We start from the raw sequence: 19,767 nt of genomic DNA, 5'->3' as shown, positions 1-19,767 counted from the left end.
ATTCATAATACGACTTTGTTTTCCTTATAGTCTTTATTTCATTTCCTACTATAACAACTTAATTCTCATAACATACAGTATAAGTCAAATAACGATTTTAACCAGGAGGCCTGGCAATGAATGGGTTAATAAAAATGGATCGGAAAATTAGGACTTTTCTCATTGTAATATGTCTTTCGTCTCATAATGACTTTTGTGTGTGCATGTATGTATACGTACTTATTTCTTGTACGCTTAAATCATAAAGCCTTATATTACGACACTCAAGCCAATTTTCCTCCTTGACAGGGATCGGAGTCTCCCATGATGCTCGGCGATTCCAAGAGCGACCTGGAGGACGTGGACCCTTAGCTCTTTTTTTCCGGAAAGCGCACGGGCCCAGCGCCACGCAGCCCCAACCCCAGTTAGGGCGCTTCGATTGGCCCGGGGACGTTTTGGGGGGAAAAAAACAACAAACAAGCCAATCGGAACAACTTGACGCAGAAGAGAGGAAAAACATACAAATGACAAAAAAAAAAAAAAAAAAAAAACCAGAATATCATTCATCACTTCCACGGAACCGAATAAGGGCAAGTTTGGATTAAAAGGGGAAGCGACCAATCTTCCTCCATCGGCGATCATCTTTTTACAGCGGGGGGGAGGGAGGGGTGGGGCATTTTACCCTTTGTTTGTTGTTTTCCTCACAAACACACACACACACACACACAGTCGCCATCAACCATTTGTTGCATAGATGTAAGATAATGTTTTAAAAGTCCTCTAGAGGAACCTCCAAGTGAACGCTCATCTCCACACACAAACACACACACAAGCACTTGCTTGGTAGGAGTGGAGGGGCAGTGGAGGGGGCGTGTGTGGGGGGGGGGCTCTAAGTATGCACTTTATTTGCCACGTTCACCGCGCACTTCCTCTAGAGCCGCCTCGCCTTTTTTTGTTTCGTTTTTCTTCGTTGCCCATTTTGACACTACTACTTACCACTCTGTTCTGAGCATCACTTCAAACACAACACGCTTTTTTTTTGTTTTTTTTTTTGTTTTGTTTTTTTTAAACTCGTTCTTTTTTTTTTTATTTTTTTTTTTTTTATGCTCTCCGCCACCTTCTTGGACTCGGGTGCGAGCCTTATGCAAGGAATGCTCAACGGAACGGGGCGGGGTTTATTTGTAGATGCCAATGTCTCACACACACACACACTTATGCTTGTAAACAACACATGCTAGTGTTACCTCTGCCATGTTTTTATTTGCCTGTTTGCCTCATTTGTCTTTTGTGCCGTCAAAAACACAGACGCAGGAATACAAATGCATATATTCCACAATAACACACACACACACGCTGCTAGAACACATACACACTTGCATTGCTCATAAACAATGTTACCTCTGCTATGCTTTTTTTTTTTTTTTTTTTTTTTTTTTTGCCATTTTCTATCTTTTGTGCCGTCTACAACGTGCACACTTACACACACAAGAAGACATAGCGTTGAGTCAAACGCGCGCGCGCACACACTACATCCACGTGCTCCTGAATGCTATTATTACCTCTGCCAGGCTTTATTTGCCTTTTCGCGTCTTTTGTGCCATTTTTAACACGCACACTGACACACTCACACACAGAAAGACGTAGCTTTGACTCAATAACACACGCACGTGTAGCCCACTTATCGGGGGTTCCGAAGTGCCTTAATCTCCCGATAACTCCCACCTCCACCCCCATTTCCACCGCACCCTCTGTGACGATAATGTAACTCTGTGTGTGCATGTGTGTGTATGTTGGGCAAGGGGGGGGGGGCTTTAACAGGTCAATGTTTACACGGCGACGACCTAGGAAGCAATTTGAAGGGTCACCCACCTAAGTTTCTGATGTGACGCATGCATGTGTGTGTGTGTGTGCGTGTTTGAGGGTGAGTTGAAAAAAACAAAAACCAGCCCCCTCACTGTGCTGTTTTGTGAGCAATTCCTCTCACATGTTCAAAGAAAAAAAAAATACAAAAACACTTGACTCACTCTTTACTTTTAATGTCGAGGAGAGGGTGAGGTTAAGATGTTGTGGGAGGGGGCATCCGTGATGCGTGCGGGTTTTACTGTCAGTAGGATTTTTTGGGACAATTCACAGTCTGCCATCACACGTTTTTTTGTGTGAGTGTGTGTATGTAATGCATGTTAAAACGCCCGACTTTTAATTTGTACAACAGAGTTTGATTACATGGGGGGAGATTTGATATAAAATAAACTGGAATGCACAAGTTTTTTGTAAACCTTTGATTTTTATTTGTAGTTTTTGTGCGACACTGACAACGTACCAAAAGTGAGTTCCTTATATTTTGCCCCCTAAAATGATGGTCATCATTTTTGGAGGCATAAATGTAACGATGTACCTCATAATATACAGTAGTTAGCCTTATAGCAGGCATGTGCACAGAGAGACCCCTAGTGATGCACCAGCACTTTTGCCCCGGTTGAGAAAAGTCCCCTTTTCCCATTTTTTTCTTCATTCATAAATATTTAAAAAATACTCCCTCTATCATCAATCCCCCCCCAAAAAAAAAACAAAACGTATTATCATATTACTTTCATTAGATTTTAGTTCTTGTGAAGATTGTGTCCTTCGCTAGTTGGATTACATTTACTTTGACTATGAGGGAAATTGATATTATTCATTCTATGAAATGTTATCTTTGTTAAAAAAATTTAAGAATTTTAGATGGCAGAGAATGGTGACAGTAGTCGAATGTAATTTGTAATGTAAAAACAAATTTTGAATAATTCCAGTAAGACATGAATATAATAATCAGGTTTGAAGTGAACAACAGTTACCGCCATGAACTTAAATTCTAAAAAGCCACATGCAGTCTTAAATGTTAATCAGGGCGACTGCAATCAAGTTGATTGCCGCCTCATCAAGTGTTCCATTTGATTGCTTGATTTGATTTCATGCTGCTTGCTGCTGATTGGCCGCATCATTAGGTACACAAGTTTACACTCTTTTGCTACGACAGCAGACGGTGACCCCCTCGGCGTCGGCCCTCTTGGCGTCGCCCCCGGCAACCGGCCTCCACTCGGTCGGGGTCCAGCCCGGAGGACAGGAAGGGCGGACCCCCGATTCTGACACTCTGCACTCGGAGCCTAGAAGCAGGACGAGACGCCATTTTAAAGTTCATCCATGTTTTATTGAGCGTGTAAGCAACAATTTGGAATTTGTGTGGGGGTTCTCTGTGGCAGTTTGTATACTGTAATTTACAATCATAATTACTACTTGACAGCAGTAAACGTACACAAACAATTTTTTAAATTGACAAAAAAAATGAACACTAGAGTAATATTACCCATCCATTTTCTATAGCGCTTGTCCTTATTAGGCAAGCAGGTGCACTGGAGCCAATCCCAGCTGACTTTGGTCGCCAGCCACTCACAGGACACATATAGACAAACAAGCATTCACATTTGTCAACACTTCCGTCTTCAATGAACCTAACATGCATGTTGTTCTGGAATGTGCGAGGAAGCCCTCGCAAGCACGGGGAGAACATGTAAACTCCACACAGATTCGAACCCCCAACCTCAGACCTGTCAACCAGACATGCTAACCACTTGTAAACAGTTTTAAGGTGGTATTTTGGGCTTTAATGCACGCACGATTTACCTGATAAGCGGAGTGGCGGGCCGTCCGTCACGCAGCAGCGGGCCACGGCGTGAACTGCCCCACGGGCCTCGCACTCCATCGCATCGGCAGGTTTTACCTTAAAGGAGATTTGTTTTTCACAATTTAAAATAGGTACTAAGTTTACATTTCTGTGGCATGCTTTCATTGAAATACTCCATTTTCTATTTTGAAATGTAAAAATTCCTCAGCTTACGTGAATGGCTTGTCCTGGTCGGCTTCTGTGTGGATGGTAGCTTCTGCAGCCCATCATCAGCTCCCCCCGACGGCAATGAACAATTGTCTTGGGGATGCTCTGGTCTGCACCGGAGGCTCCGGGCCTCGCTGACCACACAGAGCGACACAGAAGCCCCCCACCTAGTTTACACCAAACGTAGATGAGTTAGTTTTGGTAACCTTCACAATTTACACATTAGAAAAATCTCCAGAAACACCACCAAACAAAATGTCAGGAAAAATAAATGCACTCCTCCCAAAAATATTGGAATATTGGGGTTTTGGGTTAAATTTCAGGATGAACCTTAAATGCACTATAACCTTTACTGGTGAATTAGTTAGTTAGTTAGCTAGATCGTTAGCTAGCTAATTTACTAGCTATTTGTAGTATCTTTTGGTTGGTTGGTTTTTGGGCTGCTTGGTGGCGTCTTAGTAACTGGCTGACTGACTTGTAGCGTGGTAGGTAAGTTGGTAGGCTGGTTGGTTGGTCGTTGTGCTAATAGGCTTGTTGAAAGGTTGGTAGGTTTGTTGATGGGATGGTATCTTGCTTGATATGTTGGTCAGTATATGCAGTAGATCAGTCGGTCTGTATTTGGTAGGTTGGTTATACTAGTAGGCTGTTGGGTTTGTTAGTAGGCTGGTCGTTTGGTCCGTATATAGGTCAGTCAGTCAATAGTCAGTAGGTTGGTCAGTTAGTTGTGGTGTTAGGCTGTTCAAATGTCGGTAGTTTGGTTGGTTTATTCTTGATAGGTGCTGTAACACAGATAGACTAAATAGAAGCGTCATAGAAGTGGACATCCTTGGAAACGCATTGTATTGTAATGTATTCCTGGATCGAACGTGTTTTTGCCATTCAGCGCCATTATTTGTGCAAAAAGTACAAATAGATAGAAGTTGGACATATGCATTCAAGAGTAAAATTAACTCCACTTTTTAGGTTCATCTTGAAATTTCACCCAAAAAAGCTACAGTAACTGTTTGTGAGCAGTGTATGTCTGCCAAAGTGGTGATAAAAGTCTTGTTTACTTGTTGTGTTGTTGACAGGAGGTGGCATGGCGGCCACCAGGTTAGGGGTGGTAAGGCGATACGTTCCCAAAAGCGGGCGGACGTCCACGGTACCGCCGGTGGAGGAGCGTAACAGTGTGTGAAGGACCTGCAGTGGCAACGCTTTCTGATTGGATGACAGGATCACTGCCGCGATGCCTAATCATAATTGACACATCAAATGGAAAGTTATGTTTGCATCTTTTTGGGGTGAGTTAACTAGCCAGCGAGGAAATTTGTTTGTTAGCTAGATGGTCATGTAGTTAGTTAGTTAGGTCAGGAGCTCGTCTGTTAGTTTACTAGCTCACTGGTTAGCTATCAAGTGAGATGGATTCTTTCTTTGTTTACTTGCTTGCAAGCTACTTTATAATTCTAGTTTGTTTGTTTCTTCGTTTCTTTCTTTATTAGCTCGCCATCGAGTTAGTGAGACTGGTTCTTTCTGGCTATCATTTTTAGTTCGTGAACGGATTAATCAGTCGGGCATATAGTTAGTGAGCTAGTTTGCTTGTTAGTTATTTTGATAGTTTGGATCTTTGCTTGCTAAGTATCATTCTAGTTTGCTAACGAGTTCCTAAGTTAGCTATTTAGTTTGTTCATTAGCTCACTTGCTATCAAGTTAGATTATTATTTGCTTGCTTGCTTTCTAGCTATCATTTTATTTTTTAACTAGTTTGGTAGGTAGCTTGCTTGCTAGCTATCAGGTAAGATCAATTGATTCTTTGCTTGCTTGCGAGCTATTATTTTGGTTGGATGTTTGGTTTGTTAGGTACAGTAGTTTGTTAGCTATCAAGTTAAATCGGTTCTTTGCTTGATTGATTGATTGCAAGCTGGCTTTGTGAACTATTGTAGTTTATTAGCTAGGTGGCTAATAAACTTGGAACTTAGTCCGATATTGACTCAGTGTGACGTCACAAACCTGCCACGTGCGCGGCCGCTTGTGAGGTTCCGCTGCGGGCCGTGAAGCAGGTGTCGCATTCGCTGCTAGCGCCGATGATGTCATCACCGGGCGCAAATAGGTCTACGCACGGCCCGAAATTGGTGCCGCCCGCCCCTTGCGCCACCAGCCGGTCCAAAACATCGACCGCCCCCACAGTGATCACCTGCGCACGGAGGCGTTGAAAGGACATCGTCACCACTAGCCCTCTGTTTTGTCCCCAATTGGCGTCACCTCAGGTTCGGATGCCGGCGAGTAGAGGCAGGCGTCGTCTCGGTAGTTCCCGGCTGCAGCCACGACCACGCCGCCGCTCGCCACCAGCTCGCGACTGGCCGCGTTCAGCGAGCGGCTGAAGGCGCCGACGAAAGGCAGCAACACGACAGTTGAACGCCCACGTACGCTTTCCCGAATGTAGTCCAAGCCTTGCCACAAATGAAAAGGGAGCAATTGGCACCCACCGTTCATTTATTTTCTCCACCATTGTTTGAATTTATTTCAAAGAAGCCTAACCTGCCAGAGCCCCCGACACGGAACCTCGCCCATGACAGTTGAACACCGGCACCAAGTGGACGCCTGCACCTCGGGCCACACCCGAGTCCGCCCCGCTCACCACGGCCGCTACGTGCGTGCCGTGACTGTTGCATCGACTAGCCTGGAGAAACACAAAGAGGATTAGTTTTTGTTGCCGATTAACTCTCGGGGCATTCAATCGCAACTGGACTGTTCTGGTAGTCTTAGAAGATGTTTCACCTCTCATCGGAGCAGGCTTCATCAGTTCGTGCGACAAGGCTTACTTAAGACAGCATTAGCCTTCGCTGGTGTGGAAAAACTCAATTATTTATGCTCCAAGTGGGAGGACGTCTTTTTGTATTATTTGTTGGAGACGGACTTATTGAGTTTCTTTGGAATGGCCGATAGGACGGCATTGTCGGTGGGTCATAGGTCGTGTCGTAAGCCAGCTCTTCTGTTCCTTCAAGTTGATGGCTATTGCGAAATCTATTAATAAGGTCTGTCTGACATCCTGTTCTTGTAGTTTGTCATTTAAATAGCTTATTGGGCGTGGCTGACATTTTCTCTGTCCATTGGTGTGTGGAGCAGTTTTGTCTCCTGCCTAGCAACAAGTGGCCAGCAATAATTATTTTGCGTGTATGTGTATTGTGAGTATTGTACTTTGACTGCATCTTCCTCCAGGATCTCGCTGAAATCTGTGGCGACCACTCGTCCTTGCAGCTCCCTGTGAGAACCCCGAACGCTGCCGTCCATCAGATAAACCTTCGCCATGCCGCCGTCATCTGCAAAGTACAGGGCTCTTCATTGATGTGCACGTTTGCGTGTGTGTGTCAAAGGGGACGACTCACTGGGCGGATTGTACGTTGCGTTTTCCAAGGTGCTGCCAGGGTGAGGCTTCAGTAACTTGCGGAGGTTCCAGGGGGCGCTCTGAGCAAAGATGAAAGAGTCCTCCTCCACGTATTGGACATGAGGGAGCTTCAGCACCTGAAGGCAAATAGATTACACTTTTTCTCCATAACAAACTATTCACATTTATACAATAATCAGATGTTAATAATATCAGAGTAGGAATTTGCCCAAAATGGCTGCTTCAAACCAAAATGGACAACTTCCTTGACAATTTTTGGTGCGTCCTGTTATGTTAGACATGTTCACCCAATTTCGCATCAATCGGTAAAACTGGTGTCAGGGGCTAATATTTTCTTACCTTTATACTTTTGTCCACTCAATTTCCTGCCCAAGGGGAAAACTGATATTGGGGATTTTTTTTTTTATAAACTTTCGCACCCTGGAATTCGCCCCAAATCGGCTGCTTCAAACCAAAATATCTGATGTCCGGCACAATTGCATGTATGGTTCCCTGAGACTTTTTTCATACGTTTTGTTTTAATAGACATCCACCCAATTTTGCTTCAGGTCGTTAAAACGGGAGTTGGGGGGCTATTTTTTTTTGTAACTATACAGTCCTGGAATTTGCCCCTAATTTTCTGCTTTGAAATAAAATGTTCAGCTTATCGTTCGATTCCACGCATGGGTCCTTGAGACTTTTTTGTGCGTCGTGTTATGATCGACTTCTCCACCCAATTTCATGTCAATCGGTGAAACTTTTTTTCCCCCGAACATTCAAGCAACTAGAATTTGCCCCTAAATGGCTGCGTCGAACCGAAACGTCAGACTATCTGGTTAATTCCACGTGTGGATCCTTGAGACGTTTTCATGCATCCTGTTATGATAGACATGTCCACCTAATTTTGCATTAATCCATTAAAGTGGTGACCAGGGTTAATTTTTTTCCAAATTTCCAACTGAGGGAATTTTAGGCGGTCATATTTGACACCCCTAAAATACATCAATTTTCCTCATAAAATCAGGAATATATCACTATTCCTTTTTTTTTTTTGCCTTGAAATCCATGTTTTTTTTCCAGCATTGCAGTGTGACTGCTGTTCCTGTCATTGTCACGTTGTCAAATGGCAAAGTAATCCTGTGGGGAACTAAGATATAATTGTTATGCCACACACAGCTTGTGAGGTCCTGACCTGGAGTCAGTCCAGCAGTGGTGACCAAAATTCCAATTCTTTGCTTAGAAATAAAAAAAAAAGTCTGCATGACTAGAAGCACTATCTCAACTAAAAGCATTACCAGTTGAATGACATCACTGCTCATCTTGACCAGGAAGCCTGGAAGAGCCCCTGAAAAGAAGAAGAAGGTGCGTAGGACCTCCACTCGGTGGCCGCTCAAGGCCGCGGTGGCCGTCAGCCTCCGGACGCTTCCGTGCACGTCGCCCTGGCGATGCAGCATGACCATGTAGCGACCGGGAACGCGCCACGCCGCCTTAGAGGAGGTATCATAACTGAGGACATCTAGTGACTATTATTTTTCATGTACCACAAATACATGCATGAAAGTATGACAAATAATAATATAATCATTGTAGGATAACATTCGAAACAACCATTGTAATACTAATAATAATCATATTAACAATAACAATAAAATGATCCGTAACAACAATAGCAGTAATAATAATATAAAATAGTAAAAAATTAATAACTAGTAATTATAAAAGCAAAAATAAGGTAAAAATAGTCTACTTTTTTTTAAATAATGATAAATAATAATGTTAATGAAGAAAACAAAATATAAAATCGAAATTTTGAAAAGTCGGGCATTTGAACAAATATGTATATAAAATTTCGACCCCAAAAAGTAAATAAATTGTAGGAAATTTGTAATCATTGACCATAAGGCATAACACTTAAATTATTTAATATTTTAATATAATCAACATTGAAAATAAGCTAATAAAATTGAGAAAAACCATTAAGTAATTAAGATTGAAAGTGTAAAAATAAAAAAAAATAAAAAGGTTAGAAATTTAAAAATACATGTAACCAAAAATGATCACTACTAATTAAAAAGAATACATGAAAGTAAGAGTGAAACTGTAAAACAATATATGGAAAATAACACTTAATACTAATAATAATAATAATAATAATAAATACACACATTGACTTGTTGGAAGCACAGCCATTAAAGGTGAAGCTTGAATGCAAATGATTGAGATGCGTGTTTGAGTGCCTTACCTTGTTGCATTGCAGAAACTCCACAGCGGATTCGGTTCTGGTCTCGTTCATCTCGATCAGAGGAGCCGGTCTTTGGTGAGTCTGGCCATGCGCGCTCATCACCACCGAGCACACGCACAAAAAGAACGCGCAGCCAGCCATGCCTGATATTGCAGTATCGCACTACTGTACTGTACAGTAGTGTACTGAAAATATAATCTTGTCACCACAACAAGGTGCCAATTACAGAGAAGGCTCAAAAGTGGAGGCGGGCACTGGTGACGTCACACCGAGTCTCTCTCACCTCTTATATGGTGGAGCCTGTACTGTATTGTACTGTTCTATACCAGCCTGCAATTACTGTGCGGGCACCCTGGTTTTATATCAGTTACCCGTGTACTGTATGTGACTGGAAAAACATGCTGTAGATGTCTCCATTCAAATATCTACAGAATATTATTTTTGAACAATTTTGAAAAAATGAAAACATTTTCTCTTAGTTTTGTATTGCGTGATTGATTGTTTGATTGAACGTTTTATTTCGAACATGCAGTACAAAAAAAACAAAGAAATGAAAAACGTTTAATATCCCAAACTGAAACACCTTGCAGCTGCGAGTTCGAAAAGAAGTATGAAGAATTAAAATGTTGAAATTGATTCCTTCTTCTTCACCAAATAGTATGATAATAGTAAAGTATTAGTCATTTTTTTGTATATTTTGTTGTTATAGATTTTGTTTTTTTAAATGTTCCTACATTTTTTCATTTTAATCTTATTATTGTTCTTTTTTCTTAATTTTCTCACTGTTTCTATTAATTGCTACTTTTAATGTTGACTATTAATTGTATTTACTTGTTATATTATTATTGTCACTATTATTATTGTATATCGCTGAATGTGTCAAAATTACGGAGTTTTTTTATTTTTATATATATATATATATATATATGTGTGTGTGTGTGTGAGTGTTGTATAAACTGTAACTGCATTTTTTTGTTATCAATACTTATATTAATTATTGATAATCAAATACTAATTACTGAAATAATCCCAGAAGGAACACAAAAAGGATAAGTACTGAAATATTCTTAATTCTTCTGACTTTTGATATTATGATTATAAACTGTATTTTATTATTATTATTACATAAAACTGAGTCTTTCAAAATAGCCCATATATCCACAACACCGTCTCTTCCTCCATTTTAGTTTATTATTCTTATCCATTTTATTTTTATTATTGATTTCTAAAATGTTCCTTAAAATATTTCTTATGATTAATATAGTATCATATTTATTTTTCATATATGGCAGATTTATTTTTATTTACAAGAACAAGAAATGCCATTTGCAAGAAAATCATTGAGGAAAGTAGATGTCAACACATCACAGCAATCACCAAACAGGATGTAAGTCTGCCCCCTGGTGGTTATAATCAGCACTCGTGCTGAAATAAGCCCAATAAAGTCCAGTTGAATGGGTACAAAAACTGTTTAATACAAATCATTGCAGTAATACTCTTTGATCACCATTAAATGACGAAAAAAAATCTCTCTTTCCAAAGACGATAAAGGCCAGTTCTGGTGTGCCTAATGTTATGTCCAGTGGTTATAGACAGGCTGGCGATGGCGTCAGACCATATGCAGCGCGGGGCAGCTGTTGTGCCTCTTTTGTGAGTGAACGCAGGAATTAGGCGCGGCCTCGGCGTGCCTTCCATCAAAATAGAAACCATGACAGATACAACTTAATCGCATTAGATTTGACAAAGAGAGCGAGCGAGCGTGCATGTGTATATGTGAGCAATCATGCAGTTTATGTGAGTGAATGATTGTAAGAGTGTAAGTGTGTTTGTGAGAATGTGTGTTTGTGTACGTGTACCTCTCATATTGATTGATGTGTGTTACTTCCTCCAGGTTCTTCTCCCACATCCCGGGAACTAGTACTACCTAACACACAGACGCGTCACTATCAACAATAACACACACTTCCTGCTGCTACCGAACCAACCTTGGGGTAACACTGGCACATGCTCCGCGCGGTCCCGACCGGAACCAGGGCGCCACCCAGGGCGCACATGGTGGCGTAGACGTGGGGCGTCTCCCTGGTCATGATGAAGCGCCCCACGGCCACCGCACACCAGCCGGCCACGATCAGCCCGTATCGGTACGGCTTCCCTTCCGCCATGGCCGCGCAACACTCGGGCTTGAAGGTGAGCGTGCGTGCGAGGCTGGACGAGGAGGAGGGCAGTTACGGTTCCACTCTGCTGCCCATTAAAACCCAAAGACAAGGAAGGACGACGGGGTTGGCTTGTGGTTGGTCACCTTGGTCTTTAGAATTGCCAACAGATGCCACAAAATTGCAGCAAAACACTACTTTCTATTTGACAAACTGACTAAATGAAGCTACTCCACTCACTTCATCATAGTTCCTTGGTACTAACATGGTACCAAAGAAATACTTTTATATTAGACAGGGCCTTGGCCTAAGCACAAAAACAGTGAATAAGGGAGTTTTTCAGCGAATAATGGAGAATAGATTCCAAGGGATCACCAACCTTTTTGAAACTTGAGAGCTTCCAGGGCGGCCAATTTGATACACACTTTTGAAATAATAACTAGATGTTATTATTGATAATGATATTCGAGACACTGATCATGTTGATGTTCTCTCACAATATTTATCAACAATGATTTAACCTGGTGGGAAATAAATAATTATCAATATGCACAACACTTTCATTCAAGTCAAAAGGGATGAGAGAACAATGGGCACAACAACTGCTGTATCAACAACAGTAATAGTCCCATTTCTATATATCTCTGCAACTGTTTCTGTTTTCTAATGATCCCTTCTACAACATTCCTAGAAAATCACAATGTCCCATCACTGGTGAGCTAATTTTAGAAAAAGTCCGCGGGCGACTCATATGGGCTTTGGGGGGGTCACCAGGTCACTGAACCCTGATTTTAGAGTATTCAGTGAAGCTAACGCATGCTTTTGGAGTGTGGGAGGAGTCAGAGAAAAATGAGTGTGTGACAAGACAAAACTTGAACCTGGGAACTCTGGAATGTGATGCAGATGTGATAACCACTAGGCTACCGTGCTGTCCTATTTAACAACAATGTCAAATAAATAAATAACATCAGTACCCGCTTGAATGTGCACAAGGTTTATAGAACAAACAATTGCATTTGTCACAATTGTCATCAAAATAACCAAGAAAACAGTCAATTGAGCTGTAGCAAATTAAGCAATCCTCAGATAACATACACATATCCCCTTAGTGGTTGTCAATTGCATAGAGAAAGGATGCTTTGCGGCGACATCATCCCCCCCCCCCCTCCCCCTCCCCGGTGCCCAAAAACCATGAAAACCACGGCCAGAATGCAGGTTGACACGTCGTAGCGTAGCATTTGCAGTTCCCAAATAGCATGCAAAGATGCCCCCTAGTGGCTGGCAGTAGCATGGCGAATAACAGTCAAGTGATCTGATTGGATGCTTTGAGGTGACGTCGTTGCGGGAATAAAAAACGCGGTTAGAATGGGGGTTAATGCGTCACGCATGTCATAGAAATCAGAAATTCAGATCTTACACAAAAATACCGCACGCCCTCAAAAAGTAACCTCTGCTCTAACAGACGCTTGACCTCAAACACATTTCTACTTTTGTCCACTTACGACTTTAGACCTTATACAAAAATACATGCTTCCTAAAGTAGTAGCCCTTGCTCTGATAGACGCCATGCCTCAAATAATCACCACGTGCATTGTTTGCTTGAACAAATAAGGGCCTAACCTAAAATAAACACCTATTGTACCCTTCAGGACTTCAGCTCTTACAGAACAACACTGTGTTTCCTCAAATAAGATCTTCTGCTCATCTCAAATAAAAGCAGCCCTTTTTCCCCTTATTCGGATTTTACGAAAATACCGTAATTCTTCAAACAGTAGCCTCTCCTCTAATAAATAAACCTGAAATAAACACCTCCTATCTTCCTTGGTGCTGACGTCATCTAACACTGGGTTACAAATAAAGTTTTTTTTTGTAATTGTCTGTGTTTTTTTCAATTTGATTTTGAACAATTTTGCATGGGTGGTTCCAAGTAGTTTACGGTTTATTGATCAAATGTTACAAACTTTCCTTACTGTAAATTGAACAGTAGACATTGATAAAAGTAAGCACCTGTAAATTGTCATCTAAATTGAACCTCTAAAGCAAAAATACCTGTAAATGTAAACAAAATCATGTGGCCATAGGTCAAAAACATTGACCTGATTGCGCAAAACAAACGTGATATTTGGATTCAGCACATCAATATTGTCCTAAATCAGCTAAAAAAAAATCTTAGACAATACATTTGTTGTTGACCAGTGTAATGATCTGATTGCAGCAAAATCCCACTTTTGCTGGCATTTGCCTGAAAGGCAGATTTGAAAAATTTGTGGATATTATTATTTTGAATTTTTGAACGACTCTGATGCTCTGACTTTGGGGGGGTCTCTGTGTGAAAAGGCTCCAGAGAAAGGCACTTTGCATTGGAGTTAGCGCTCAGGTGCTGAGTAGCCGCAATAGTTGCTTACGTAAATTAAAGCGAGCCAATCATGTCGACGCCATCCCTTTAAGAAAGTCTTTGGTCCCATTTAAAGGCTTAGTGAACTTAGCTTGCTAGCGACCGTTCACGACATGCACACGGCATCAAAGTCAATACGTCCGATAAGGGACGACGTTAGTGCTGCTCGCCGTGCTCTTGGATCTTCATCACCGTGTCGTAGGACGGGGGAGGTTCCATGGTCCAAGGGGGAGGAGTGGACGGGAGGACCGGTTCGAGGGCCGGTTCGGGGTCCGGCGCGCCGCCGACAGAGTCCGTTGACATCTCTCGACGAATTCGGTCCAGCCTCCTGAAAAGGGAGACGTGACAGACTGTGGACAAGGTGTCAATTTAACGTGGATTCAAATAGTCGCTCACTTTAAGGGATGAACCCAATGGTATAAAAAAAAAAAAAAAAAAAAAGGTTTTAAAGCATTTCATTTTGAACCGATAACGCTCTGAATGGTTAAACAATGTAGTTGTGTGAATGGTGCCTCCTAAAGCAGTTCAGAGATATAACAGAGAGCAGAGCACGTCTTGTTTAAAGTGTTGGGCCACGGCGCACGTCAATGGAGACTGTCAAGCTTCATATGTGACGTTGTCCATTAATCGAGCCATAAAACTGCTGCCCTCTTATTCACACTGTCGTCTTCTAAAAGCCCTGAAGCACGTCGCTTCTATGTGACAAAGCACACGCTAACACGTGCTGCACGATGACAACTACAACATGAGGTACACTTGAGCATCAGATCTGATACAATCAGGGCTTGACGTTAACTTGAATTTGTTCCACCAGCCACTGTGGCTAGTGGTTTCCCAGAGTTACTAGCCACTCAGCATTTTCACAAGCCACAATTTTGTTGTTGGATAATAGGGGTTATGTGCTGACAGAGATGTATCCTGATTAAAATACATGCGTCAACGAGGGGATGGGGGAGGTCTGACAGAAGGGGGGGCAGATATTCAATTATATTATCACAATACAACCTGCCAAAGTGGTTAGTGGGAGTGCTGGTGTTACCCACCACTGCTGAAATTCCATCTGGCGGGTTGGCGGGTGTTAATGTCAAACCCTGAATACAATAATACCGTAATATTTTCCTCAGGTACAGTTGCCTCAATCAGCGCCTCAATTAATAGCCAAGTGTGTCGCCTCCTTGAACAAATCAATGCCTGACCTCAAATAAACGCCTCCTATTTTTCTCCTCAAGAATTCAGATCCCTATACTGGGAAAACAGGATAAATAATGGACGAGGACGGTTTAGTGTTTGTTTACAGGAGCTTTGGCAAAGGTATTTGTGCTGGAGAGCGCCCTCAAAGTTATTATTAGATGACTGATGCTAAAGCGTCAATGTCTTTGCAACGCACGCACACACACACTTTGCATGCAGGGACACCGGGTCAACGTAATCGATCAGTATTATTATCGCTGCAAAGGCAGAATTTACACTGAACGGTTAGTAGCTATTTCATACTATATATAGTATTATTCTTTTACATTTATCATTATATCCCTTCTAAATGGTAAATAAAACACTACAGCTGTTGTTTTGACACGGCATGTCCCAACATACAGTAATTTAGTTCATCATTTGTGATGTTTGTACACTATACAGTGCGAGTTTTATTTATTTATTTTTTCTCAAAAAGTTAGAACAAAAGAATTGTGAGTTTTGTTTGAGAGGGAATGGATTAATGGCAATTCAAGTAATTTCAATGAGGAAAATTGATATGATGTAGGGCTAAATTAAATTAGTCACAAGCTTGGTCATGGAACGAATGAAAATCGTAAATCAAGGTACCAATGTATCGCACCCTTATGAAAATCGAATACATTCAATTTCAATACAATAACACCCCACGATGACAACATGAAAAAGTATTTTTGAAATATTTGAAAATGTGTTAGTAATAAAAAAATACAATTGTATAGAAAGTGAAACGCCAATCTGGAAAGTATTCACAGCACTTCACGTTTTTTTTTTTTTTTTTAATATAAATATATACAAGTAAATTGAGTTGCAAGGTTGGTCACGGAATGAAATAGAATGTTTGTACTTGTCAGAGTAGTTGTAATACAACATACTTTTTGAGTATTTCTGTAAAGAAGAGATGCTACTTTTACATTGAGCTACATTACACTCGCTACTTCTTTTTTTTTTTTTTTATATATCTATTATTATTATCAATCTACACCAAGTAATACCTCAAAATATACTTAAGGCTCCAAGTACCACCATCATGACATAAAAATTCAAATTAAAATACAGGCCTTTGTATTCATGAAAAACGAGAGGTTTAATTGCTAAGAGTAATAAGCGTAATAAAGTATATTGTTACATAAGTCACTGTAACATTCTGTACTGTTTGAACATGAACACTGCTTAAATATGGGAGAGAAAAAAAACTCTACTTAAATAATGAATCAATTCAAATGTATTGCACATAAAAGCCAAATAAGAATTGTACCTAAAGAAATGTTTTAAAGATTGAATGCAAGTCTACTTTTCTTAAAAGTTAAATACAACTGAAGATGTACTGTGCTTAAAAAAAATTCAGAACAATGCGCAGTTAGTTTGAACACTTAATTGAGTGGTTCTCGCATAGCCCGTGTACCACACTTTGACAATCACTGATGTTGGTTATTTTATCCAGATTTCATTCCTTATTTTTGTAGTTCAAGTGATATTGATTGTTGAGCAATATCAGAAGTTGCATGTTCCTATATGCGCTCATGCTTTTTTTTTTTTTCCATGTTTTTTTTTGTTTGTTTTTTTGAAGTAGTCACCAGTTACTTAGTACTTTTTTTCACTCAGTACTTTAGTCATATAATTATTTGGGGAAAAAAAATATTATTTTTTTTTTCTTTTATTTGAGTCATATTATTGTAAAGTAACTTTAAGTAGTCTTACTTGAGTATTTATTTTTTTTATTTTTGGGCTACTGCAGCCACCATCGGAGAACGCTATTTTTTTTTTTGCACCCGGTAAAAAAAAAAAAAAAAAAAAAAAATTAAATTAAATAAAAACAAATTTTCAAGGTGTTTTGTGTACCTTTGTATGGCCAGCGACTGCTGCGGGCTGAAGCGCGTCCCCGTGCGCGGGTGCAGCAGGAAATGTCCCGGCACCGCCGCCTGCAGGTTTTTCATGGCCATGCACAGCCCGCACACCAGCAGGCCCACGCCCCCGATGCCCAGGAAGAGCCCCAAGACGGGAGCCGCAATGCTGGGCAGAGGCGCGCACAGGGCCACCAAGCCGCCGGCCACCATCAGCAGCACGCCCAGGAGCAGCAGCGCACCCTGGGGCAGCGGCATCGCCGCAGTCCCGCTCCTCCTCGCTCGCCTTCCTCCGGGAGTCTTCCTCGGCCAGTCTGTTGCGGAGACGTGCGCGCTTCTTCAAGCATCTCTTCGAGGTAAAAACACTCCCATGCCGCCGCCTCTTCCTCCGCCTCTTCCTCCGCCTCCTGCTTAGGGGGAGAAGCCCCGGCGCGTCGCCGCCTGGGGAGTGAACATATCCGGGTTTGCGTCGAAGGCTTGACGGCGGAGGAGAGACGGGGGAACTCTGGTCTGCTTTGTGGCTGTAGCAGAGAGGAAGTGTTCGTTTTTTCTTTTTCTTTTCTTTTCTTTTTTTTTTTTTTTTTTCTACACGAGGAGGGGTTTTCTGTGACGAGACCCGGGTGGGCTGGACATTGTCACCATGTTTGCAGCACCTTTTTTTTTTTTTTGTCTGACATAAGTAGTAATGTTATCAATTCCAAACTCAATGAAAATAACTTTGAGATCTGAACTCTTTTGGGCTCTTAAGTTTGACAAAATAAAGTTATAAAAAGGTGTTGTGTTATCAAAGTTCTCTTAATTTTGGCCAAGTTTCATATGCATTGTGTAAAGTTTGCAAGTCAACAACCAAATCTTATGGTTAAGACAGGTGTCAAAACTACAGCCTGGGGGCCATCTGTGACCCATTATCCATTTTTTTTAACAGCCCACAGTATGTACTAAAAATAACATTTAACACGGCCCGCAATAATAATGAATTTTTTTTTTTTTAAAAAGGCACCATGAAAAGTGTCCATGGGTGCGACAATCGTGACCACTACTCCTACTCGTACTAATAAGTATGTTTTATATTAAGCTATTCTGGATATGTAAACATGCAATGAAACTATTTGCGAGTAATAAAATGTCTCTGCATAACAGTGAACAAAGATAATTCCGTTTCAGAAGCAAGAATGGTTTCCTCCACACTCTGCTTCGTGTCAAAGTCTGATTTGTGAACACAAATATTCCTCCAGTAATTGCTTTAAAAAAATTGTCTGCTTACCAAAGATTGCTCTGGTTTTGCCTCTGAATGTGGGACAGTGAAAAACCCGACAACTAGATGCCTTATCACGTTTAACAGAAAGTTGTGATGAACAGTGGATAAAAAGTCTACACACCCCTGTTGAAATGCCAGGTTTTGTTATATACAATAAAATACGAGACCAAGATAAATCATTTCAAAACTTACCATTAACTTGACCTATAAACTACAACTCAAATTGGGGGTGGGTGATTAGTTTTAGGGTGTGCAAACTTATTTTTATTTTCAAACTTCTATTTACTTCCGGGGCAGAATGAGATGTACTGTACAGGGACGTCTCAGCTCATCTCAGCTTCTCGCAGAAGATAAAGAACATATGATTGTATTGAATGTTTACATTTTGTCGCTGCACCATTTGTTTTCAAATATTAGTTGGTTAAAGGGGTATATATTCTTTTACCATTATGTTTTAGCGTTAGCTTGAAGCTAGCAGTCCAAAGGCATTAACTAACAGATTCAAGGCGATGTGGTAGTTTTAAATGCACGTGTCAGTCTCCTACTTTCACGATTAGTTTGACTGTAAACTTCAACTGAGAGTGGCATTAAACAGCTTGAAGAAGAAGAATTGTTCACTGTTGGCGAAAGTGCTGCGTACTGCCGTACTTCACGTTTGTTTTCGCAAGTGAAAGCAAAAAAATTGGCCGAACGACGACTTTTATCTCGAAAAACCCGAAAGTCGGGTCACTCGTATCTTCAGGCACCCGCACCGCTGTGTTTGATTTAAAAATATATAATGTATGTATAACTCTTTCCTAAAAAGACAAAACAAAACAAAACAAAAGTCAAACTACAACTGTTGCACTTGTAATACAACACATTCTTTTTCTGTATGTGTTTACACAAAAGAGAGGCACTTTTTCACATTCAACATTTTGCTTCCTTACTGTACCCAATGTGAACCAAACTGTCACTTTAAAACCAAAGTCAATACAAAACTGTGATTTTCGGTGTATTATTACCCAGGTGGTTTCTATGGTTCTCATCATACTTTCCCTCCTGTTGTCGCGATGTCCATGTGATAGTTTGCAGTGTGCTTGCACCACGTTTGGACAATTCCTACATGATGTTTGCATGAGCTAATCAGATCCGCCATTTTGAGCCGTTACATTCATGCAGATGTTTCCAGAGTTGAACATGCAGAGGAGCGACAGCTACGTTCAAAATTGCAACAAATATCATACATATAAAAACATTGTTAGTATAAATATTTATAAAAAGAAAATATTACAAAAAAATCCCAAAACTATAGATAATAATACATACTGAAAGACAAATAATGCAATAATATTCAATGAAAAGTACACAAATTGAAGAAAAAACACAAATATTTGACACAAAATACACGTATATCAGAAAAAAATGAAAATCATGAGAAGAAAAAACAAAAATATT

At 40.7% G+C, this 19,767-nt stretch overlaps 3 protein-coding genes and 2 long non-coding RNA genes across 8 annotated transcripts in view; 3 read left to right on the top strand and 2 right to left on the bottom strand.

Annotated features, from left to right (window-relative positions):
- usp24 (ubiquitin specific peptidase 24) overlaps positions 1–1,383 on the top strand; it is a 44,132-nt gene extending 42,749 nt beyond the window's left edge. For both annotated transcript variants that reach the window (XM_061778807.1, XM_061778808.1), the window contains one exon: positions 289–1,383. In XM_061778807.1, coding sequence (XP_061634791.1) covers positions 289–351 — 63 coding nt within the window. In that variant the 3' untranslated portion in view covers positions 352–1,383. The remainder of the gene's footprint in view (positions 1–288) is intronic.
- Positions 1,384–2,290: 907 nt separating this feature from the next.
- pcsk9 (proprotein convertase subtilisin/kexin type 9) lies at positions 2,291–9,891 on the bottom strand. 3 transcript variants are annotated; one of them, XM_061778810.1, is made up of 11 exons: positions 9,451–9,875; positions 8,504–8,695; positions 7,210–7,345; positions 7,022–7,143; positions 6,362–6,503; positions 6,086–6,273; positions 5,834–6,017; positions 4,900–5,076; positions 3,854–4,014; positions 3,640–3,736; positions 2,291–3,122 (listed from the first exon to the last, which is right to left on the bottom strand). In XM_061778810.1, exons 1-11 carry the CDS (start codon positions 9,589–9,591, stop codon positions 2,974–2,976), a joined length of 1,689 nt encoding a protein of 562 aa, XP_061634794.1. In that variant the 5' UTR covers positions 9,592–9,875; the 3' UTR covers positions 2,291–2,973. The 3 variants fall into 3 exon arrangements, with proteins under 3 accessions (XP_061634794.1, XP_061634795.1, XP_061634793.1); XM_061778809.1 differs by lacking the exon at positions 2,291–3,122 and adding an exon at positions 3,198–3,563 and having other exon boundaries at positions 9,451–9,888; XM_061778811.1 differs by lacking the exons at positions 2,291–3,122; positions 4,900–5,076 and adding an exon at positions 3,194–3,563 and having other exon boundaries at positions 9,451–9,891.
- Positions 3,038–7,352, top strand: LOC133480579 (uncharacterized). Its single transcript, XR_009789315.1, has 4 exons — positions 3,038–3,175; positions 4,918–5,127; positions 7,043–7,150; positions 7,239–7,352. It is a non-coding gene; the product is annotated as an uncharacterized LOC133480579 (long non-coding RNA).
- On the top strand, positions 8,537–11,482 carry LOC133480578 (uncharacterized). The gene is made up of 3 exons (XR_009789314.1): positions 8,537–8,705; positions 9,466–9,525; positions 11,342–11,482. It is a non-coding gene; the product is annotated as an uncharacterized LOC133480578 (long non-coding RNA).
- A 1,094-nt stretch (positions 11,483–12,576) lies between these two features.
- On the bottom strand, positions 12,577–18,121 carry si:dkeyp-51f12.3 (uncharacterized protein LOC107988041 homolog). Its single transcript, XM_061778836.1, has 2 exons — positions 17,071–18,121; positions 12,577–14,326 (listed from the first exon to the last, which is right to left on the bottom strand). Exons 1-2 carry the CDS (start codon positions 17,328–17,330, stop codon positions 14,155–14,157), a joined length of 432 nt encoding a protein of 143 aa, XP_061634820.1. The 5' UTR covers positions 17,331–18,121; the 3' UTR covers positions 12,577–14,154.
- Positions 18,122–19,767: the final 1,646 nt, after the last annotated feature.

This window comes from Phyllopteryx taeniolatus, chromosome 7, assembly GCF_024500385.1.
Source record: "Phyllopteryx taeniolatus isolate TA_2022b chromosome 7, UOR_Ptae_1.2, whole genome shotgun sequence".
NCBI classification, from domain to species: Eukaryota; Metazoa; Chordata; class Actinopteri; order Syngnathiformes; family Syngnathidae; genus Phyllopteryx; species Phyllopteryx taeniolatus.
Note: the sequence above shows the minus strand (reverse complement) of the source record. Positions and strands in the feature narration are given on the sequence as shown.